Source organism: Python bivittatus, unplaced genomic scaffold, assembly GCF_059951505.1.
Source record: "Python bivittatus isolate LINGU-HERP-01145 unplaced genomic scaffold, Pbiv_v1 ctg000570_np1212, whole genome shotgun sequence".
Taxonomy (NCBI): domain Eukaryota; kingdom Metazoa; phylum Chordata; class Lepidosauria; order Squamata; family Pythonidae; genus Python; species Python bivittatus.
Genome location: NW_028277097.1, coordinates 25192063 through 25215329, shown reverse-complemented (window position 1 = coordinate 25215329; position 23267 = coordinate 25192063). Strand labels below are relative to the sequence as shown.

Here is a 23267-nt window from a genome sequence, read left to right as displayed (position 1 = left end):
GACTCCCGCTGGACGCCCCCCAAATCAGAAGGCAGTCATCCCGACTCAGAAAAACACATCCTTTATTTGCAGGGCCCCAAGGGGCATCGTATCTACCAGTCCCCAAAAGCAGAGCCCCCTCCTCAGAAGCCCATGCGGGCCCGTTTCAGCTGGGAGCCTTGGGAGGATGAGGGGCCTCGCTGGCTGCCGCCCAGGGCCGACATCTGGCTGGCGGGCAGGTCCTCCTCCGGTGGTGGCTCAGGAGGCTCGTCCAGCACAGCCAGGTACCTGCGCAGGGTCTGGCGGCGCTCCCGGGGGATTCCGCAGGCATGCAGGGTCTGCGAGGAGAGCAGCTCCGAGTCCTCCCGGGAGTCCGGCTGCAGCACGGGGGGGGCGTGGAAGGGAGGCTCCGAAGCTACGGCCGGAGCTGGCCGGGGGGCAGGGGACTTGCTGCCCCCCGACCAGTCGCTGAGGTCCGACTGGTAGCTGGTGGAGGAGGTGAAGCTGCCCGAAAGGCTGCGGGTTCCCCTGCGCCGCTTCGCCCGCTGCCGTTGCTCCCTCAGCGCCTGCCGCCGCCGAGCCGTGGCAGAGCCCAGCTTCTCCAGCCACCAGGCCGCCCAGTCGCCAGACCAGGAGGCTGCGAGTCGCTGGCCAAGTTCGCCTGGGGGGCCCTGGGGGGCGGGGGGCATGGGGGCCCTGCTCTCGTCCCCCCAGGAGCAGAGGAGTCGCTGTTCCTGCATGGCTTTGCGCAGGTGGCAGGCGGCCTCCAGGGAAGAAGGGACGCTCCCCACCAGCTCCCTCATCTCTCGGTGGGTGAAGAGGCTGCTCTGGCTGATCGTGGTGGGAGGGCGCAGGTCGCCCTGGGTGGGGGCCCACTTCCAATTCCTGAGGAAGGCCCTCAGCCAGCGCCGGTAGAGGACCGCGGCCGCGGGAGTACAAGCTGTCCTTGAAGACGCGTCGTCTGGATGAACGGAGTCCCGGCATGGCGCGTCTGCTGCAGCACCCCCGAAGCTGGCCTCCGGGCCCGAGTCAGTGGGTGCCTGCCCCTCAGCCTCCTCCCCGCCGGCCTGCGGGAGCAGCGGCTGGTAGAACAGGTCTCCGGCCTCGGAAAGCTGGAAGACCAGCAGCGTCTGGGTGTGGTCCTGCTGGCCGAGGGCTGCTGCAATGCCTGGATTGGGGGGGAAGAGGCAGGATGAGGCAGGGGGCCGGCCCCATTCCTGACGCACACGGGTCAGCTGCAAATGCTGGGGGGACAGCTCAAAGGCGTGGGTCAGATGGAACTGGGGTACTGCCTTCCTGCTTGGGGGCGGCCCCAGAGCGCCAGGGTCAGGCAGTATACAAGAGATCCGGGGCAAGCCCCCTTCAGTCTCTTGGAACAGTCCCAGGTGGGACGTACTTGACCACGTGCAGAAAGGCTGCGGAGGAGATTTTCGGCAAGTTGGCAGGGAGGGCACGCAGCGGAGCAAGGCAAAAGGGAGGGATGTTCGCTCCCGATATAGCACATGCTGAGCTGGGAAAGGTTCTGGGCACCCAACCCGGCTCTGGATTCCAGATCAGAAGAGCTGCCCCAAATACGGACTTGCTTCCTGCACCAGGTTTTGCTCCTATTGGCAAGGACGGGGGAAGGAAGGCCAACCTGGTTCTCGGTCCAGGTGGGGGGGGGGGGCGGCCGCTTCTCCAGCTGCAGAGCACTGGGCTCTCCAGAGCCCTCCTGCTGCAGGCTGTGGAGTCCACTTTCCTCCATCTTCAGCCCCACCTCCCTTGCCCAACCCCTACCTGCTGTGGGGACTGAGAGACGCTGGCTGAGGGCGCTCTGCCTGACAGGCACTTGTGCCGGGAAGTGGGGCAGGCACTCCTTGGTGGATGGCAGCTTCTGAGGTGCACCTTGGAGCTGGCAAGGGAGGCCATGCCCACCTGTGGAAACAGCCCAGCAACCTCAGAGTCCCGCAGCACCTGGGCTGCCTTCCAGGCCACTTGGCAGACCACCCCCCAAGGGCTGCGGGGAGGTGGGGAGAGCTGCTTCCGATCCCCACCTGAGTACTGTAGCAGGAGCAGCTCCTGGGAGTGGTGGGTGCCCAGGAGCACCGTGTGGCTGTGCTGCAGAGCCCCGGCAGGCGTGAGGTGGGCATAGATGGGCGGCCACTGCATCATGTGCTCCCAGCGCAGGACGGGCACCAGGGGGAAGCGTTCGTCCAGCACAAAGGCCGAAAACTGAGGAGGAAGAGCACTGAGGGAGTGAAAGGGTGCCCAGGCACAGGGACCATCTGCCTCTGCCAAGCCACATGCCAACTGGGATACCGGAAGGGGGCATCGGGGAAGGCAAGCTCCTCCCTAAAGCCTACCCCCCCTCCCGTGCAGGAGGGGGGAGGGGGGAAGGCCTCAGACTGGGGCCCAAGTCAAGACAAAGGACTCTGTACAACAGAAGCTGCCAACGCCTACAATTGGCCCCGAGCCCTGAAGTTCCCCCGGTTACCTGCGTAGCCACTAAGTGGTGGTAGGGCTCTGAATGGCCCAGGTACTTGGACAGGAGCAGGCGCTCCCCACGCTGGCAATCTGCTTCACCCCCGACCTTGAAGAGCTCAAAGTGGCCCCCAGAGGGCACCTAGGGACAGTGTGTGAAGGTCAGTGGCCAGGCAGGCCCGCCGCCGAGGATGCAATGGAGAAGGGCCAGGCAGCCAGCAGCACTGCCCACACACCCACACCCACGGGCCACCCTGCCCAAAGCCTCACCCTCTGGTCAAGACCCTTCAGGCCCGTGCGGTCAGCAAAAGTGAGCACACGCGGGTGGGCAGAAAACTCGCTCCAGCGCCAAGGGGAAGGGTCACGGAAAAACATGCCGTCGCCGTCCTGGTGCAGCCGCCGAAGCCTGATCAGAAAGGCAGTCAGTCCCTCCCCTTCGCAGCCGAATCTGCCAGCCCGGCCATCCCCTCCCTGCCCCGCTGCAAGAGCGTCAGATCCTGCAGAGGCCAGAAGAGAGGGAAGCCTCAGAGACTCCCAAGCCACTTAGCCAGAGAGCCCTTGCTGACAGCCGGCAAATAACATTTCTGAGCCCTGGCTTCCTTTATCTGGCCAGTGAAAGAACAGCACACACGCGTGTGCACACCACACACCACTTTCAGACCACAAGGTTGGGCCTACTTCCGCTAAATGGTTACCAAAGCACATTCTCCCCCCACCCTCCAAAAGCGTTCAAGGGAGCCTCTTTGATCCTGTCTTCTCTCTGCCCACCCCTGCCACCACATTTTGGCTACAGCTAAGCAGAAAATTTCCCCTAAGGTGCAGGACTCATCCCAAAGCCATCCAGATTTGGGTCCCAGCGGGGTTTGACTCCTAGAGAAAGGTGACCAGCCCCCACATTGCTCACCCCATCTCAACATGCCACAGGTAAACCGCTCCTTCCAGGGTGCAAATGGACAGCTCGCCGGGCAGGTGGGGGCTGCAAGGAGAAAGCGGAGCTGGGGAACCCCTCCGCCCGTCCCCAGAGGGCAGAGAGGCCAGAAGCCCCTCGCCCCTGTCCCCCAAGCAGCAGGGGCAGCCATGGGGCGTCCCCTTGTCCCACCGGCAGACCTCAGCCCCTCGCAGCAAGGGCTGAGGAGCAGCCATGGGAGCCCCCATCCCAGCCTGCAGGGGCTCAGAGCTGGAGGATCCTGCCTGACCCTCCCTTGCAATGTATGTACCTGACTGCGATGGAAGAACAGGGGGCATCTGTGCGAACCACCTGCAGAGGAACAGGGGCCCTTCCACGCTGCCGCCTCCATGCTGCACAAAAGTGGCCTGAGCGAACCCCCAGGAAGTCTGGGACAGAGGAGAGAGGCCGCGCTTGGTACCAGAACAGTAGGGGCCGGCCGCAGTTCCCGGTGACTGTGACCGTCATACTCACCGCTGCCCTCCAGGCGCACGGCTGCCACTTGCCGGACTGCCCCGTTCAGCTCAAACTGCGCGGGGCAGCCCCGGATTCGAGGTCTCAGGGAGCCGTTGGCCGCCGGCCTCAAGGCCACGTCTTGGAAGCCTGCAGCAGCAGCAGCAGCTAAGGAAGGCGACAGCGGGAGTGGCCCCTGCCGCCCTCACCCCCCGCCGCCCTCACCCCCCGCCGCCCCAGAGGATACAGAGCCGGTTCGCGGCCGCCCCCGCCGGGAACACCAAGCAGCCCCGGCGCGCGGGCTCTCCGCGGGCGCCGCCAGGCAGCCACGCCAGGGCCCCGCCGGTGGGGCTCTCGTCGAAGCAGAGGCGCGTCCACCGCTCAGCCAGCTCCTCGTGGGCCCACTCCGCCACCAGCGGCAGCGGCAGCTCGCACAGCCAGTCGCGGCACAGGCAGCTGACGCCGGACAGCGGCCGCCGGGCGCCCAGGGCGGCGCGGCTGCGGGCGGAGAGGGGAGGAGAGAGAGCAGCGTGGGCGGGGGCGCCCGGGCGGCCCGCCCCCCCCCGACGGCCGCCCCGAGGCCGCGCCGCCCCGGGCGAGCCTCTTTCCGGGCGCCACCCGCACCGCCGAGCGCGTCCCTGCCCGCTCGCTCACCCGCCGGGCCGCGTCCGGTCCTCCAGGGCGCGGAGAAGGCGGGTCATCCCGCAGACGCCGCCGGCTCTCCTCTGCGGAAGACGGGCGCGGGTCAGCGGGCGTGGCCGGCGGCCCCAGCCGCGCCCCCGCCCCCCCCCCGCGCGCCCCCCCGCGGCGCTCACCGGGCCCGGCGAGTCGCCCAGGTAGACGTGCTCGTGCAGCAGGCGGGCCGTGGCGCCGAAGGCGGCCTCCGGGTGGTCCAGGAAGAGCGCGCGCAGCTGCGGGGACAGGCGGAGCGCGCTCAGGGCCGGGCCGGGCCGGGCCGCGCCGGGCCCGCGGTGCCCCCCACCGGCGCCCCCCGCCTACCTGCCCGGCGAAGTCCAGCGCCGCGCCCGGGCGGGCCGCCCACCCGCCGCAGAGCAGGTCCCCGGGGCCCGCCGCGGGGGCGCGCGGGCCGGCGCCGGGGGGCTGCAGCTGCAGCGGCAGCGGGGCGGCCTCGGCGGGCACCCACCTCTCCCGCGCCCTCCGGCGGCGGCGGGGCACGAAGCGCGGCGGCGACCCCGGCCCGCGCGGCGCGACGCCCACCGGCCCGCGCTGGCCCCAGCCGGCCGCCCTCCGGCCGCCCCCGGGGGCGTCGCGCCCGGGCGGCCCCGCGCGGAACGGGCCCGGCAGCAGGGCGCTGGGGAAGGCCGCCATGGCCCCGCCGCGCATGCCCAGAGCCGCCGCGGCCCTCGGCGGCCGCGCGCGCCCCCTGGCGGCCGGAGGGCGGCGCCGGCGGAGCTCTCTGCGGCGCGGGCGGGGCGGGAGCCGCGGAGCCCCGAATCTCGCGCGCCCCTCCCCGTGCGGAGGGGCGCGCGGCGGGTAGTCGCGGGGGCGGCCTCCGAGCGGCTTTCCCGACCTACGTCCAGCATTTCTGAGCGGGACGCAAAGGGGCGGCCGGCAGCCGCTGAGCCCTCGGCGGGGGGGTCTTAGCACGTCGAGAGTGCCTCGTAAGGGCAGAGACGTGCAGGCGCGTGGCTGCTCCCCGCCGCCGCCGCCCCGAGGGTCTCCGCAGGGCGCGGGAGGGCGGGGGCCGCGCCCCCCCATGCGGCGCGAGTCGAGGGGCCCGATGGGCGCGCGCCCCGCCCCGCCCCGGCGGCTCGCCTGAGCAGCGCGGCGGAGCTAGCGCTGAACCGCTCCAGGGCGGAGCCGAGCCGGGGCGTAGGAAAGGCCGGGGCCCCGGGCGGCCCTCGCCCCCTCCTCGCCTCCCCGGCCAGCGGAAACCAGTGGCGATGCCGGCTCGTCTGGGGGCGGGGGGGGAGCAGGTCAGTCCAGGGCGGTCAGGAGGAGCCTCCCGCCGAGCCGAGCCGAGCGTCCGTCGGGGGAAGGCAGGTGCCAGAGGCAGCGGGACCCCCGGACGAGGCCTCGGGCGCGGGGGGCTCTGGGCCCCCGCCAATCTTCCCGGGAGCTCCTCTCCGTAGCCCCCCATTAGGCAGCTCTCGTTTTCTCCTTTAGGAGATGGGCCAACCTTGCGAGAGAGAAACAAAACCAAGCAAAAATAAAACATAAACGCAGACGTTCATCACTGAAGAAGATAAATTGCAGAACCTGCCTCGCAACAAAAAACAGCCGGTAATTCGGGCAAACAAAAGAAACACCTGAAAGAAAGCGGACGCCCCCAGAAGACCACAAGGTGGTGATGGCTGGATATGAATCGAGCCATCTCTGCTCCAGCATCTCTGTCCAAAGACAGGATAGGGGATTCCGGGTTAACACGGCTGCTTACAAGGCTGTGCAGAAATATTGCAGCTTCAGGAGCCCAGCCCGAGGGCTGAAGTTTGCGGTCCGATCATGCAGCTTAGTGGGGGGGAATCGGCCTTGCGAAAAACCATTTCGACAGACAAAGACGAGTCGTTTCCTCTGTTTCGGTTACCCGGCCCCTCTCTAGCTTGGGGAGCAATCCCACTTTAATGGGAGGCTGCTCTCTCCCAGCAACTTGTTTTTAAAAGGACCCAAACTTTTCTACCCGGCTGGGGTAATCTGGCTCTGTACGCGACCGAGAACCGCGTCTCATCTCCTCCGGGAGGATGTGGATTCTCTCTGAATTAGCAGCCTGCACGAGGGGTTGGCTGGCAGGCCACATTCACAATGCCCGTGTTCTGTTTCACGTTTGAAACGTGATGTGCTTTGTGGAAATATTTTGCACACCCTCGTAACCTAATTGGGTTTGCACATGGGCAGGCAGGGAGTTCACACAGGTTCTGGAAGCGGGGGGGCACTTTGCTTCTGAGAGGAACAAAGAGAAACGGGAGGGGGATTTGCAGTGCCCCAGACCGTGCAACCCCAGAGGATGTCCCTGACTAAAGGGAGATTCAAAGCAAGCCCCCCGGACCAGAAAAATCCGCAGGGCCCCTGCCGCCCCTTGTAAGGGAATGCCACCAGTGCTGGACCGCCCCCCTGCCCCTGGTGGGAATGGCGCTGAGCTCAGACAGACACCAAAGCTGCCTGCGCCACGCCTGCCACCTGAGCGAGTGACCGGCCAGGCGGAATCAGCCGAGGAGGAAGCTACGAGGCCGTCACAGGCTGCTCTGTGCAGTTTTGCTGCCCAACTGGAACAGAACTCCAGGATGGCAGAAGGAGATGCCCGGCTCAGTGCCTTCCAGACTCGCCCCCTGCCGGCTCCGGCTGCCTTACCCAAGCAGGGGGTGCTTTCTGAGGTGGGAGCTCCTAGGAGCAACTGCCCGGCCCCGACCGAGCAGACAAACGCTGAGCCACGCCAGCATCCCTCTGCTGGAGAAAGCCCTTTTCAGTTCATCCCAGCCTGTTTCTGCTCATCTAGCACGCTTGGATGCCTGCTTGGAGGGAAGAGGAGCACCTGGCTAGCTTAATGCCCTCCGATACTGCCAACCGCACCCTCCCGACCAGGCACAGGCCTTTCTCCTGCAGTTAGCAGCTCTTTCCCCGGGGATGTGCTGAAACTCTCCTGGGGCTGCACAAAAGTGGAGGGCCTGGACGCCGGCAAAGGCGAGGGCCGAAGGGGCTCCTTTGCCCTGACCGTGGAGGCCTGGGGTGGAATACAGCTCCAAGGAGCTCAGGACCCGCTCCCGGCCCACCCGTGGGCAGCACAGAACCGTCCCAGAGGCTCGGCTCTGGCGGCTGGGATGGAGCATCAAGAGGGTGGGTGATTTTCTGAAGGAGGGACTGCTCACCTGTCCCTTAAGCTTCCCTGCAGAGCTGGCAGCTTGGGCAGGGGACACCCACACCCTGCTGGGCACAGAAGGGATCCTGCCAGCCACCCACCCGGGGGAGCAGAAAGGCCCCCACCTCCTGCCCTCAGCCTGTCTCACGCCCATCCTCTCAGGGCTCCGAAGACACGGCCATAGACACGCCTGCCGAGCAAGCTCCCTTTATTGCCTCCTGTGGCACACCAGGACGTGTGGTAAGGCTGCCCTCAAGCCTTCTTGTCGTCTTTCTGCAGGAGCCGCCGGGGGCCTGGGGGGGGAAGAGGCAGAGCCCGTGAGCCAGAGGGGGCAGGCAGGGCCTGGCAGGCCTGGCCCGGCAGAGCCCAGGAGGCAGAAGGGTCCTCGCGGCGCCCCGTCAGCACAGCCTCGCGCAGCTCGGGCAGTTCAGCAAAGGGCAGGTAAGACTCTCCTGGGGAAAGAGAGGCCGCAGGTGTGGGACACGCATGCCGAGGGCCCCCCCGGAGCAGCAGTGGGAAACGAGTCCCCAGAGAAGGGACGGGCCTGCCACCCATGGGGTTTCTGCTTCAGTTTATAAGCAAACCCCTCATCCAGCTGCAGTTGATGCCCCAAAGCACAATTTCCTGTCTTGGGGTGAGGTCGGTTCCCCCCTCGGGTGGTCTCTGTCCGAGGCCTGCATGAAGGGCCTCCCGTCTCAGCCGGGCCCCCACGAAGCCCAAGGGCGCTGGCTGGCTTTGCACCTTCACCCGAGCGGCTTGGGATTGCATCAACAAGGGAGAAGAGCAGGGAGCGAATTCACCCCTTGGCAACCTCAGGGCTAGAGCCCTGCAAGGCATTCTCCTTGGGACAGCCCTGGATGATGGTCACAAGCGTCAGCGGAGGCAGAGTCCTGCTGAATGGGTGTGGAGTAAGGAGCCGGCTTTGGGGAGGGCCAGAGGGCTCCGCAGCCTTTTTTCTGTTGTGGGGGAGAGGAGGGTGCTGCGCTGCCTGACAGCCCCAGCCCCAAAGGCCTTTGTGTGAACAGCTCCTGAGGTTCTGGGGCAGGTCCTCGCCAAGGCCAAAGGTGAGGACTCCCCACCACTGAAGGACTCTGAGGAAGCCTGCGGTGAGACAGGCAGTGGCAAATTTGAAATATAAATAAAATAACTAAATAAAAAGCCCCTGTGGCTGCAACTGGACAGCAAGGACATGGGAGGGGGAGCTGAACTTTCCAAGGGGAGGGGCTGCAACCTTCCCTGCGACCCCCATCATACCGCATGGCCGGCCACCTTTGCGGCGTGTCTCCTCTGACTCAAAGAAGGTTTCGTGCTCCTCCCAGCACCGATCGCAAGCTGCACACAGGAAGCTGGATGCAAACGCCACACAAGAGCAGCCTGACGGGACAAGAGGAGCAGCGTCGGGGCCGGCAAAGCCAGAAACGGCGCGGAAGCCGCACACCGGGAGCAGTGGTGGCAGCAGAGCAGAGGCCCAGCCCTTTGGAGAGGTGCCCGGGGAGTGGGGAAGACAGTTCCACATCCTGCCCTGAAGCTGCAGAGTTGGTGTGAAGACCACCTGGGGATGCTCCCCTCCCCGTAATATGTGGGATATCCCCTCCCCTCCCCCGTAATATGTGGGAATGACCTTGGGAGACAGGAGGGGTTAGGGGCAGGGTTACTTTCAGTCTTGCAAGATTCTGTTAATGTAACCTTACAGCGAAGACAGCATTGGCACTCACAGTTCTGCTTCTTGTCTGGACTACCTCGCAGGGCTAGCACCAATCTTGCAAGACTGAAAGTATTTCTCCCTCCCCCTTCCCTTTTACTCTCCGGAAAACTAGGGAGGGTCCCTTCTAAAACGCTCCCCGTGCCTCCCCCTCTCCTTCTGTGGGCTGAGACATCTTTTACATGCCAGTTGTGCCATCTGCGGCTCTTCCTCCTGCCTCCCAGGTCGTTCCCACGTACGGTTACACCCTCTCCCCCTTGGCCAGAATTCAGGGAGGGATGCGAAAGTGGGCCAGGAAGACACTGAACTGCCACAGATTGTCCCTGCTGGCCTTGGCTGGTTGCCACTGCCCTCATGTCCCCTGCAGGAGGGCTGCCCTCTCCCTGGTCAAGCTTTGGACAGAGGGACATGTTAGGATATTCTCATGGGAAGAACAAATTGCCTATCTTCAAACAAAATTGTTTGGCTGCAGAAGTCACGCCACCTGCACTGGCCTTCTGGTTTGCACGTGTACTGCTATTTACTGCCCCCTATTGGCACCTGCATGCTAGTTACCTAAGGGGAGGTGCATAGTTCCAATAAATTGTGGGTGATTGTATGCCTCACTGCCTAGTAGGATTTTAGTCATCATGTAATCAGTTTTATAGGTTATGTAGTTGTAACCAATAACTAAGTAGTGTGCCTCTTCTCTGAGAGTTTTTGGCTAGAGACTGTGTTGAACTTGTGAATTGTTAAGTCTTGGATGCCACATAAATGAGAAGAAATGATTTTTATATGTTTTGCATGAAACTTGTATTTTATGTAGTTTTATTTTTCTCAATAAACTACCAGATATGTTTTATACCTTCTGGCTGGATTTCTTTGGAGAACAAGATAAGGACATTGCATTCTTTAAATCTCTCTAACACTGGTGTGTATTTTTGGTGTGGAATGTAATCACACCTCCGCTGTACCTAACAGGACAACCTGCCCTTTTAGCCATCAGAAGAAATGCTCCCCCCACCTCTCAGGCTGGGAACCAGCTGCCCGACTGGGGGGGGGGGCGGTTGAAGGGAGAAAGGAGACCCCGGTGCTGTCAGGCATGGGCCAACACTTTCCCCCACTTCACCCCACAGCGTCCCCACAGCCACCACGGGCCAGCTGCTGTTCGGGCCAATCCAGGTCCCCAAGAGACTTGTTGAGGGTAGCCAGCTTGAAATAATGAGTCTCCCACTGCCCAAAGTGAAATGGCCCTGGGGGACAGTGCGCAGATCCAGAGGGGAGAGTGTGCGCGCACACCAGCCTAGAGCAGGCCTCCTTAGCAGTGACAGCTCAGGGAGATGGTGCCAGTTTGGAATTGGCAGGCAGCCAGGGCCACAGAAGATAAACTACCGTTGTTTGGGGAGGGGGGCTCTGCAGAGGCTGCCACGACCCACCAAGAGTGCTGGTGACTGGAAGAGGCCCAGATTTGCCCAGGGCACTGTTTCCTACTAGTTTGACTGGGGCTCCTGGACTTCATTGCCTTGGTGAGAGATGGGGGTCTTGATGGGTAACCCCTGGAATCAGACAATGGGGAAATGGGGCTTGAAGTGAAGGAGCACTAGGCTGGTATGTTGGCTTGGTAGGACGGTAGAGGTGATAAGAGTAGAGAGGATGGCCTTGATGGGCAGAGGGAAGATCCGTTAACAAAACAGTGATTAGATAAAGGTGTCTTCAACCCAGACCAAGAAAGAGGTTTAGGGAAATACCTCAGACAGCCCCCCCCCTTCACATGACGATGAAAGAGGGAGGAGGGGGAAGCACATTTAGATCGGCAAGACTCTGTTGCTACAGCCGTTCCAATAAAAGTAGCTTTAGGCCTGGCACGGCATCTGTTTCTCAGCCTGGCCTACCTGACAGGGCTGACAATAGATGTGTGTGTGTGGTGAGCCAGGAGGAGCAGCCTTGGCTGGACATCTAGCCCACCTCTGGTGAGGGAGGTGGGTGGGGTGGCAAGTGGGAGTGGGATGGTGGAAGGGCGACCATCCTCGCTCTCCTTGATCTCTCAGCGGCTTTCGATACCATCGACCACAGTATCCTGTTGGGACGGCTCAGGGAATTGGGGGTGGGCGGCACGGCCTTGTGCTGGTTCGCCTCCTTTCTCGGGGCCGATCCCAATCGGTGGTGATGGGGGGTGAGAGGTCCCATCCTCGGCCCCTCCTTTGTGGGGTGCCGCAGGGTTTGGTTCTCTACCCGCTCCTTTTCAACATCTACATGAAGCCGCTGGGTGAGATCATCCACCACCATGGGATGAGGTATCATCACTATGCTGATGATACACAGCTATACATCTCCATCCTGGGTGAAGTAAGTGATGCCGTGGCCGTCTTTCTCGGTGCCTGGAGGCTGTGAGGGTCTGGATGGGGAACAACAGGCTTCGGCTGAACCCTGGTAAGACGGAGTGGCTGTGGGTTGGGGGCTCCTCTGTTTCTGGGACTTTGTCATCTTTGGTGCTGGATGGGGGTAGCACTGCCCCAGACAGACCCATTGCGTAATTTGGGGGTCCTCCTGGACTCACGGCTCCTGCTTGAAGAGCAGGTGGCAGCCGTGGCCAGGAGGTCTTTTGCACAGCTCTGGGTTGTGCACCAGTTACGCCCTTTCCTGGATGGGATGCCCTTCAAACAGTCACTCATGCCCTTGTTATCTCCCAGATAGACTACTGCAATGCACTGTACATGGGGCTACCCTTGAAGAGTATCCAGAAGCTACAGCTGGTCCAGAATGCAGCTGCGCGGGCTATTTTTGGAGCCCCGAGAAGGGGCCATGTAACACCGTTGCTCCGCGAGCTGCATTGGGTGCCAGTTTGCTTCCGGGTCCAGTTCAAGGTGTTGGTTATCACCTTTAAAGCCCTACATGGCATGGGGCCAGGTTACCTAAGGGACCGCCTCTCCCCCATGACTTCAACCCGTCCCACCCGATCACACAGAGAGGGTGTGCTTCGGACCCCCTCAGTAAAAGGACTCCATCTAGTGGGGTCCAGAAGACGGGCCTTCTCTGCGGTAGCCCCCGCTCTTTGGAACATTCTTCCCCCGGAGGTGCGATGGGCCCCCTCACTCCCGGCCCTCCGGAGGGCCTTGAAGACCTGGTCCGTCACTTGGCCTGGGGTGGGGAGGGAAGACATCAAGCGTGGGGATGGCTAGCCCCATAGAGGCCTGCTGTCTTCAGCCCCAGATCCTTCATCTTCTTAGACTCTCTTCCTCTTTTTTAGTAATGTTTTTAAATTTTTTATGTTTTATGTATTTATGGTTTTAAGGTTTTGTGTGAACCGCCCAGAGGCCCCCATTGGGGGGAGATGGGCAGGGGAGAAATGTAATAAATAAACAAACAAACAAACAAACAAAAATAAGCAGTTAGGTGTCTGGGGATCACTTTGGTCTCCAGCTGGGCCTCAGTGGTTATGCTGGTTAGGCAGCAGGTGGGCTGCAGAGTCCTGGGGGGGGATGAGTGGAGCAATTCTGGTGACGATGGCCCAGGAGAGGAACAGGGGCAGCCCTGGGCTACTGACCCTAACCCTGGATTTAACCATATTGGGCAACTTCTGCCCCATCTCCAACCTTCCCTTTCTGGGGCAGGAGCTGCAGAGCGCTCTGGATGGAGTGAATTATCTCAACCCTTGCATCAGTCTGGTCTTGGGACAGAAACAAACCACACTGTTTGTCTTCTTGTTAATTTGTTGTTTGTTACAGTATTGCTTTACCTATTATTAGGTTTTTTACTGGTTTTAAAGGGTAAACTGGAGGGAGTAGTACTTGGAATACAACAGTATCTAAATGCTGTAAATAAACAAATAAATACAGTTGCATGCAAAAATGTAGGCAGTCCAATTGTCTGTTTTAAGGCATCCCTAAATAAATAGAAGCTGACACAATGTTTACATGGTGCAATATTTCTGCAATTTTGAATGCATACTTACAGTACAGTTTTTTACTAATTCAGAATAGGAAAACAATGAATATTTGAACACCCCTTTAATCTCTACTTTATAACACGTCTTTTGGCAGAAATAAGAGCTTCCAATATTTCCCATAGTCAGCTAAAGGTCCTTCTATTCTTGCTTGTGGATTTTTTCCCCACTCTTCCTTGCAGAATTCTTCTAGCTCAGAAATATTCTTAGGTCTCCTTGCAGGCACCCCACGGCTGAGATTTCCCCACTCATTTTCATGGCTGTGGACTGTGAAGGCCATTCCAAAACCTTTATCCTTCTTTTCTGTAAGTACTTCATGGTTGATTTGGAGGTATATTTTGGATCTTGTCTTGCTGAACTATCTAGTTTCATTTCAGCATCAATTTCTTCACTACCAGGAAACATCACTTTCTAGGAAGCGTTGATAATGACTCGAATCCATTCTTTCTTCCACTCTCCCAGGTATCCTGGGCCACTGGCTGACACGCAGTCTCAGGGTGTGAGAGAGCCACCCCATGCTTGACGGTGGCTTCTTTTCTGCAAATATTTCACCCTCTTTTCTCCAAATGTGTCTTGTGTGGCTGTGGCTGAAGAGTTCCCTTTTTGTCTCGTGTCAGGTTTATCGAGGTTTTCTTTGGCATACTTAGGCAATCACTTGGTTTCCCTCTGACAATGATCCCACGCAGGTCATTGTCGTCTAAGCAACGCTGTGCTGCGGGGCGTGGACAACTCCTCCAGCATCAGCTCCACTTTTCAGCCGGCCGTTAGCAGTCATCTGTGCCTCCGTTCTGCAGACCTGGACAGTTCTAGCAGAGGTGGCTCTTGGCCTTCCAGATCTGGCCTTCTCTTCAACGGTCCACACACGTTCTGCTTCTTAACGATGCTTCTCCCAGTTGCGATGGCTAGCTGGGAGCCTGTGTAAGAGCGAGTGGTCTTCATGGGAAGGTGCTCAGGCTGCTGCTTAGAGGAGCCCACGGTGGTTGAAAGCAGAGAGAACAACAATCACAACCTGAGAGTCAGAAGGGTCAGAGTATTTGTTCCCCTGTGGAATTGCCTTCTCCTGGGTAAATGTAGGCCCAATGAGTCAGTCGCTTTTTTGCATCTTATTACAATTAAATAAAAAAGTAATACTGAATCAACTGGGTAGGTGTCCAAACTTCTGCATTGGCCATATTCACTGAAAACAACTGTGCATAAATGCTACATTTATGCATTCAATTTTGCAGGAAGGTGTCATCACACGAACGTACAAACGGGAAGGGTTGGACTGCACTGCTATAGGTGCTAATTTATTTGCTTTGACCATGCACATACACACACAGACACACACACTCCACAGACGCTGCTGGATGTTGTGTTTACACCATGTAGAGGTTGTGCCAGCTTCTGTTCCCTTAGGGATCTTTATTCAGGGTTGCAATAAAGTTGGGGAAGCGAGTGAAGCTGGTGCAAAGCATTAGGGATCTGCTGTGAGAAGCAAGGAGGTAACTTGGATGTTAGGAATCTGGATACAGGAAAGAGGACATAAACAAGGGAGAAACACGGTAATCAGGTCCCAGGAGATAAAATGGCAGGTGGCAGAAAGAAACCGAACGTAGGGTTTGGACAGGATATAAAGGGCATGGAATGGCAGGCACAAGAAGGGTACACAGACACTACCAGAGGGTCTGTGAAGTGCACCCAAAGAAAATTGCTTTGGAGGGAAACCGCGCTGGAACTCCAGGAGAACTTTCAGCTGCCTTAGGTATGGCCTGGGGCCAGAAGGGGCAACATCTCAGGATGGCCTCGCCTATGCTGCAGTGAGGGGCGGGGGGGCCTGGAAGGCGGCCTTTACGGCAGATGCATCTTGTTCTTTTGCTTGGATGCTATAGAGGGGAAGTTACACCCTCCAGCTTTGGGCCTCTTTGCATTTCTCCCAGTTGAGGGGGAGGCGCACACAGACCACGCATGACACTCTCCTGACCTGCCTGCTTCACTCCCTCCATGTGCCCCAGGGCTTCTGCAAGCCATCCAACCTTCTCTTGAAGGGAGGGCTCCAAAGTTTCCCACCAAACAGGATGATTCCTCAAAGACCTTCAGACTGTGGCCCCCAACGGATAAGGGCACAGATGCCTCCCCCTCCTGGACTGATGTGAGCCAGGTGTGGTTGGACCTCTTACACCCGGGCAGAAGATCCCCAGCAGCACCGGCTGGCAAAGGGATCCTTTCTGCCCAAGTCCCGTGAGGGAATCTCTTTTTGCAAGAGGGAAGCCGGACCCGCAGAAACGCATGCAGGGGCGCATCCTCTCTGCTCGGTGCAGAAGCAAGGCCTGCTCACTAAGAGTAGGAGGGTGCCCAGACCGGCCAGAGAAGCCAGCAGCCTGGAGTGGCAGAGACACAGATGCTCACCTCGGACACAGCATCCACGTGCTCCAACTGGCATGTGTTCCTCGTGTGTGTGCTTGCACCGGCATTTTGCTCGCCAGGCTGCCACATCAAAGCCAGTTCTTCGCCGAAGCCAGAATTCACCCACCTCCTCCGGGCACGAAGGAATGAACACGAATCCTTGGCATTTGCAGTCTGCAACCGTGCAGGGCACAGTGGCTCGTTTCTCTGAAACACAGAGTGTGCTGTCAGGAGCGGGGAGGGCTGGAAGTAACGATGGCAGGGTCTCCAGAAGTGGGTGGGGGGCGGACTCTGGCAAAGCTAGCTGGAAGCCTCAGGTACCCAACGCCTCCAGCCCTCTGGAGGGAGAACCATGTGGGCCAGCCGGCTGAAGAACCCACAAGCAGTAAGTCAAAGGAACCTCGAGTTCTCTTGCCCCTCTTCTCATATTTGGCTTTGTTTTATACCAGATACAGTATTTTATACTTGATTAATTTAAGGGAAAAGGGCAGGGTGTAAAGTCCTCTTAAAAGTCCCCATGCATGCAAGACAAGAGCGCTAATTGAGGCAATTGTTGGGTGCTTAATTTTAAGAGTCCAAAATCTTTGGACTGGGCAATATAAATATTACGGCAGCAAATAAACTAATTAAATGGGGTGCCCTCCAGAGCCCCACCAGAAGCCTGTCTCTCAGGCTGACTTCGGAAGAGCAGAAAACAGGCCGGACGGCCACATTCCGCTGATGGACTGAAAAGCTCGAACAGTCCTGAAAACACAGGCCGGCCTTCCAGTGGTTAGGCCCCGAATGAAGCGCTGCAAAAGACAAAACCGGGCCCAGAAATACACCAGACCCACTGGAATCGAAACAGCCTAAAACGGCTCATCCTCAACCACCGGAAGGATGAAAACAGCCACATTCTGCTTCGGAGTCACCCCCGAAGGCAGCTCTGCGCGCAGCCCTTCTCAGCAAGAGGCACGCAGAATCCCCGCGGCCGGTCTGCTGCCCGTGTGCTAAGCCTCGGGGCGCGTGCGGCATCGCTCTCCGCTTTTACTTGGATGAAACTTATCGTCGGAATTCCTTCCTGGGGAAATGTATGTATTTATTTGAAGATTTATATGTCTGCCCACCTTGTGGCACACAGCTCTGGGCACTTAACAACAGTGACGAACACACAAGCAATAGAAACAATGCAACAAAAAATCAAGAAAAACCAGGCGCCTGATCCATCAGCTGCACCCGTTCATCTACGCAGTCCCCTGGGCTCCAACCTCACCGTGCCAGCAACTGGAGGGAAAGCCAGCTCTTTGCGGCTTTGTGGGAGATTAAGAGGGTGGGGGTCTCTGATCGCAAGGGGAAGGGGGTTTCACGGGGCAGGGGCTGCTATGGGAAAGGGAGGCTAGACAGCGATATTTAAAGGGAGGGAGCTGGAGCATGCCCGCTGCATCCAATCTAGTGGGCAGGCAGATATCCTCAGAGCAAGCCTCTCCCTGTGCCATGCAGGGCTCTAAACACGATAACCAGCACCTTCAATTGCACTCAGAAAGAAACTGGGAGCCAGCACAGCTCGTGCAGCAACAGTGTAACATGGGCAAACTGCGGGGTGCCCAGTGCCATGTCAGCTACCACGTTCTGCCCCAGTTGTAACTCCTGGGTGGTCTTCAAAGGCAGCCTCACGTGCAGCGTGTTCAGAAGTCCGACCAAGACGTGACCAAGGCACAAGTGACCTTGAGCAACTGCTCCCGGTCAGGAATGGGCACAACTGGCCCACGAGACATATCTGTGAAAGGCTCCCCAACCACGCCTGCCACCTGCTCCTCAAGCAGAAGCTGTGAGTCCAGGAGGACCCCCAAATTGTGCCCAATCTTGAATGGGGAAGTGCTACCCTATCAAGAGTCAAAGATAACACATTGCCAGACCGAGGGTGGCCAAATCCCCAAAACTACTCCATCGTGCCAGGGTTGAGCTGGAGCTGGATCCTCCCCACCAGGTCCCTCATAGCCTCCAGGCACTGGGTCAGCAGTGAAACAGCATCACCTGCCCAGCAGGGGTGCAGATATCATCTGCATACTGACGATACCGTGCCCCATGCCGAGAGATGACCTCATCCAGTGGTTTCATGTCGATGTTAAAAAGGAGTGGCAAGAGACCCGAACCCTGTGCCACCCCACCAACACCAACTGGAACTGGGCACAAAGGGAGGAGGAGAACCACTGCAGATCAGTACCTGCAGAGCCAGTCCAGGATATCACGGCTGATGGTATCAAAAACCACCGGGAGATCCAGGAGGGTCAGGACAGTCGCACCGTCTCTGCCCCAAGCCCTCCAGTGACCAAGGCTGTTTCCGTACTGTAACCAGGCCTGAACCCAGGCTGAAAAGATCCCAGATAATCCACTCCATCCAGGACCCTCTACAGCTGAAGGCCAACCCCCCTCTCAACAACCTGCCCCAGAAAGGAAAGGTCAGAGACTGGGCAAAAGTTGTCCCACAGGTTCAGGTGCAAAATAGCCCGAACCGCCCGAGTGGGCAGTTTACACCAGGAAGCAGTCAGAGAGCTCCCGTCCTGGGCAGCCACACCAGGTTTCTCAGTAGTCTTTGGTGCCGTCTGGTCTCCTGGCCCAATGGGAGCTGGGGCACAAATTTCCACAGCTCCCCTTCCTATCTGGCAGCACACCCCCGCCTCCCGCAAGAGTTAGTGGCCTGGCAGCTTTCTCAGACCATCTATGACCCCCTGGCTTCACATGAGGCTGGTGGGGGGGGCACCCACTCACTGCTGCCACAGAGCCATCATGCACAATGGTCCCAGTAGTCACCCTGGGGGTCCTCCACATGTGGCCAGCCTCCTAACCATGGAATGCCCCTCTGGTTCCACTTGGAATGGGAAGAACGAGCACCATCCTCCCCACGGGGCATCGCGCGTCTCTGGCCACCACTGGCCTGAGGACTCTTTTATTGGCTTTAACATGGGGCTGCACCCAAGATTCCCAGCGGAGAAAGGGCAGGATCTGTCACTGGAAGACGGAGCGGAACAGAAAGAAATAGCAGCATCACAAAGGAGTCTTCTACTGAAATCGAACTTAAACAAACACATATACAGGACAGGTATTCAAATATTTGTGCAATTTAAGTTGGTCAGAGACCGAAAGAGAGAGGACTGATCGTGCACGACTTGGATTCCTGTATCAAGGCCTCCTTCGCTGGAGGAAAACGGCTGGACAGCCGGATCCAGGCCTGCCTCCTTGGGGACAGACAGACAGACACGGAGCTGCTGTGGCTGCTGCTTTGGGGGGCTCCTTCGTTCTAACAAATTTCACCTGATATTTCAAATCGCACTTCCCTTTTCTGACCTAGTAAGTCCCTTGAATGTGACTAAGTGTGAAAGGACATTAAAATAGATAGCAAGAGCAAAAGCTGTAGGAGGAGAGCCATGTTCATCTACGGTGGCACAAGGTAAGATCTCGAAAAGGTGCTTCCGGATTCCTCCTGACTGTCTGCTCATTTGGGAGCTGATGCTTCCATGTATTATACAAACCCCCAAACACGTGCCAGCTAAATTGGGCAATCCAGGAACTCTCCTCTCTCACTTCCTCAGTCGAGGAAGTGGGGAGCTGCTGGGGGTGGGCAAGGGGCTCTCATGAGGATGGAGGGCCTTCTTGGCAGATCTCACAGGGGACAGCTGTGGCAACTGCCACAGGATGAGGCGATCCCATCACTTCACCAAGGGTCCTGGAAGGCTCCTCTCCCTTCCAGGATGCGGAACTGGGTCATCCTCCATCAGCCGTGATGCGAGAGGCAGCCGACCCCTTCCAGGCATCCAGAGGGCAGCCCACATCTTCCGCAGGATGCCCAGGCACCACCCTCAGCCAGGCCCACTCCTGTCCACCTCCTGCTCTGCCACTCACCCACGTACACCTGATGCAGCTTCAGCAGGTGCCCACAGAAGCACCGGGACTCATCGCCCACCCGGAAACAATCCCACAGGTATTCAGGGCAGCGCCAGCCTATGTAGAGACCTGGAGAGGAGGGGAGGGGAAGGGAGGGGAGAGGAGGGGAGGGGAGGGGAGAGGAGAGGAGAGGAGAGGAGAGGAGAGGAGAGGAGAGGAGAGGAGAGGAGAGGAGAGGAGAGGAGAGGAGAGGAGGGGTGCCCTCAGGAGGCGGGATTGCAGAGGCCAGGGAGGGACTCTTGGGGCGGCCAGCGGGGGCCCAGCCTCTGCACCAGGCAGCTCAAATCCCACCCAGCAGCCTCAATGCTCCTTCCTCTCCCTTGCCCGGGGAGGGGGGCGTCTAGGGGGCTGGACTCTGCACGGAGCTGTCAGCATCACCACGGGAGGGAGGCTCAGAAACCGCCCACTGGTGGCAATGCCCTCCTCTCCAGAATGATGTGGACATCGTCCCTACTGAGGCTTGTAGCTGGCATCACGGAGGCCCCTGGGGCCTCCCCTGGTCTTCTTGCAGGAAGGCTCCCGCCCACCTGTCTGGATGGACTTGAGTGCTGCCTCCTTCTCCAGGTGGAAGAGCTCCTTGACGTTCTTGGCGAATTTCTCGCGGTGCATGGCCCTGGCCACTGACACCAGCTCCTCCTTCTCAGCTGGCACAATGGCCCTCACCGTGTAGCCTGTGAGAGAGGAGCCTAGCCTCAGAAGGCAGCCCATCCTGGCCCCAGCTCTTGGCAGACTGGGCAGGGGCTGTTGCTTTATCACCAGCCACCTTCCAGGTTGTGACCAAGGAGAAGACGCTCCCAAGCTGTCCTCCAGACCTGGCTTGCCCTCTGGTCCTCTTCCTACCTGCCTAGGGCTTCAGCTGCTGGCTGGGGGGCTGTGGAGGTCTCTCTGCCTCCCTGCTTTGGCTCTCTGCCCAGAGGCAGGCCCCCCTCCCCTCCCCCTGTTCCCGAAGCTTCCTGCCTGGGCCCCGGGGCGCTCTTTTCTCCCCCGCTGGGCCAGGGCACTCAGGCCCGGCCAGGTGCCTCAGGACAAAGGGCCACAGAAGGGACGGACCTCCAGTGCTGGACAGCAGGAAACCACTCGCTTGGCAGCCAGCTGCCTCTCCCGCCGCCGGCCAGGTTTCCCCGCCGTTCGGCAGCCAGAGCCCAGCCCAGCCCAGCCCAGCCCGACAGGAAGCAGCAGCTCGGGGAGGACCCCGCGGCTCCAGCGCCCTCCTCTTCTCTCCCTCCCCGCCAGCAGACCCCTGGCCTGGTCCCGGCTCCGCTTCCTGGCGGCCCGCTCCCCTGGCCAAGCAGTCCCCGGCTGGCCGGCCGGCCGACTGACTTGGCGCGCCCTTCTTGACCGGTGGGGCCTTCTTCTTCTCCTTCTTCTGCTCGGCCCGCCCGACCGGGCTCAGCCCGGCCCCGGCCCCGGCTTGCTCCCCGCGGCCTTCCTCCTCCTCTTCCAGCAGCTGCTGCAGCCCGTCGCGGGACGCCTTCCAGGAGAGCGGCGAGGTCGAGGGCGAGGAGAAGGCGAAAGGGGAGCTCCCGAGCGGCGCGGAGGACGGCTCGCCGGGGCTGGGTCCCTGCGGGTCCGGCGACTCGGAGGAGGGGGGCAGGGAGGTGTCCGGGAGGTCCTCCTGCCCCGCGAAGGAGGTCGACCGCGGCAAGACCGTGTCCTCCTCGCTCGCCAGGGAGGTGGAGGTGGGCAGGAGGAGCTCTTCCTCCACCTCGCGAGCCGTGGACGACGTGCTGGCGGGCGCCGTGTCCTCCCTCTCCCGCCCCGAGGACTGGGACGACCCCCCCGGAGACAGCGGCAACGACGCTTCCGTGGGCTCCGCTTCCATGCTGGGTCTGCTGGGTACAAGCACGACAGGTAATCGGGCGGGGCGCGCGTGCCCGGCCAGGCGCGCAGGGCTGAGCCAGCGAGGGGGCGGGCAGGGCTCGGCCGAAGGGAACCGGGCGGAGGTCCAGACGCCTCCCGCGCGCCTGGCCAAAGGTGCTCGGGCTGCCGGGTTCTCTTGCGTCCAGCAGACTGTGCCACGCTCTGCTGCCGGGTCGCGCGTCTGGTGGGGCAAAGACGAGAGCCGCCCTGCCAGAGAGAAGAGCCCGCCCGCCCGCCGAGCCCCGCGCCCCGCAGGCCTCTTGATCTGCTGGCCGGCAGGCGGTGGAGCTCTTTCCCGGCCCTCGCCGCCTCCGAGGTCCTTTTTGCTGCGGATGCGGTGAAGAGGACAGGGAGAATTGGGGGGCAGGGAGGGGCGCAAGGCGGCTGGAGCAGTTGGGTGTGGGGGGATGAGCAGGAACCCCCCCCCGGCAGCTCCCCTACCTCCGCGGGGTTCCCCGTCGGGCAGGAGAGCAGCAGCGGCCTGGAGGCCTGGATTCCCCGGCTGAGGGCGGGGGGGGGGAGCGTTTCCAGGGCAACAGAAGCCTTGTTTTATTGGCACAGCGGCAGCCAGCTGGGTTCCGGCGTTGCTGCTCTGCTGCGCTCCTCCCCGCCCGCCCCCTCCCGAAGTCAGCCCTCTGCTGGGGCGCAGCGCATCCTTGCTGTGAAAGAAGGAGGCTCTTGGGACCAGCCCCCCAAAGCAGCTCTGGGAAGCCTTGGGGAAAGGGAGGGCGGCCCCAGGGAGGGCAGCGGAGACCCCTAACTTCCCTGAGAAGGTTCGACCGTGGCCTCCCCCCGCCCGCGGCGCTGTTCTCTTGGCTCGGAGCTCCTGGGGCTGAAGCTCTGCTTTGGCAAAAGGTGCTGAACTCGGCTGGGCTGATTCTTAATTAGTTTTTGTGGCCTTGCCTGTTGTATGAACGTAGCCTGCTCAAATAGGCCCTGGCTCAAAATCTGGTGCAAACCCAGAGCAGGAGTTCATTCAGTCATCCTTCTTCACTTTGGTGAGGATAGCAGTTCCCCTTGCTTTCTTCCACTTTCTGAGAGACGAAATTGTCAGCAAGAGAGGACTGGAAGGTGTTGGGCTTGGCAGAGTCAGATTCTCAGCAGATGTCGGGGTGATTGAAATCCCCCCTTATCACTCTTGCACGCCTCTCTGAAAGCCTGGTCATCTGATGCCGAAAGACCTCTTCTGTGTCTTCTGCCTGCCCAGATGGTCTGTAATAACCTCCCACAGCGGTATCATTTTTGTTTCTCGCTCTTTCTATTCCTACCAAATGCTTTCAACAGGGTTTCCGTGCTCCAATTCCTGAATGTAAGTGCAAGTATATATATTTATTTATGCACAGTGCAACATCTTTCAGTTGTCTGTTTCTTTGGCATTAATTGTTGGTTTAGCTTCTGATCCACCAAAACACCCAGATTCTGTTCACATATACTACTGCCATCCTGCATTAATGCCTTTGATTTTTTTTTCTATGCAAATATTGGACTTTGCATTTATCCCTGTCCAGAGTAATCTCCCTTGTTTCTGCTCATTACTACAGCTTTTAAAGATCATTTGAAGTCTTCATTCTATCCTCTGAAGTGTTTTATATCCCTCCTCTTTTGTATCATCTCCAAAATCAATTACTATATTTTCTAACCACTAATCCAACTTATTTATCAATATGTTAAACAACACAAGACCTAGAACAGAGCCCTGCAATTCAACCCTTCCTTCCAGCTGGACCTGGAGCCATTGATACACCCTTGCTGGGTATGATTGTTCAGCTCTGCATCCAACTAATGGTAGTGCAGTCCAGCCCACAGGTTGCCCTCTGTTTTACCAGGA

At 59.6% G+C, this 23267-nt stretch overlaps 2 protein-coding genes and 1 long non-coding RNA gene across 7 annotated transcripts; 1 reads left to right on the top strand and 2 right to left on the bottom strand.

Annotated features, from left to right (window-relative positions):
• Window positions 1-45: 45 nt before the first annotated feature.
• Window positions 46-5167, bottom strand: TAF1C (TATA-box binding protein associated factor, RNA polymerase I subunit C). 2 transcript variants are annotated; one of them, XM_088152938.1, is made up of 12 exons: window positions 4838-5167; window positions 4654-4749; window positions 4493-4563; window positions 4086-4336; window positions 3860-3988; window positions 3657-3774; window positions 3344-3415; window positions 2710-2845; window positions 2453-2581; window positions 2013-2190; window positions 1756-1893; window positions 46-1147 (listed from the first exon to the last, which is right to left on the bottom strand). In XM_088152938.1, the coding sequence occupies exons 1-12, from the start codon at window positions 5165-5167 to the stop codon at window positions 123-125; spliced, it is 2673 nt and encodes an 890-aa protein (XP_088009064.1). In that variant the 3' UTR covers window positions 46-122. The 2 variants fall into 2 exon arrangements, with proteins under 2 accessions (XP_088009064.1, XP_088009065.1); XM_088152939.1 differs by lacking the exon at window positions 2453-2581.
• LOC112542999 (uncharacterized) lies at window positions 4522-10183 on the top strand. Its single transcript, XR_015798294.1, has 4 exons — window positions 4522-4674; window positions 5966-6082; window positions 7929-8090; window positions 8969-10183. It is a non-coding gene; the product is annotated as an uncharacterized LOC112542999 (long non-coding RNA).
• On the bottom strand, window positions 7770-22031 carry FAM221B (family with sequence similarity 221 member B). 4 transcript variants are annotated; one of them, XM_088152943.1, is made up of 7 exons: window positions 21881-22027; window positions 20900-21408; window positions 20107-20250; window positions 19538-19648; window positions 15662-15865; window positions 8904-9023; window positions 7770-8101 (listed from the first exon to the last, which is right to left on the bottom strand). In XM_088152943.1, exons 2-7 carry the CDS (start codon window positions 21399-21401, stop codon window positions 7902-7904), a joined length of 1281 nt encoding a protein of 426 aa, XP_088009069.1. In that variant the 5' UTR covers window positions 21402-21408; window positions 21881-22027; the 3' UTR covers window positions 7770-7901. The 4 variants fall into 4 exon arrangements, with proteins under 4 accessions (XP_088009069.1, XP_088009071.1, XP_088009070.1 ...); XM_088152945.1 differs by lacking the exon at window positions 19538-19648 and having other exon boundaries at window positions 21881-22030; XM_088152944.1 differs by lacking the exon at window positions 21881-22027 and having other exon boundaries at window positions 20900-21874.
• Window positions 22032-23267: the final 1236 nt, after the last annotated feature.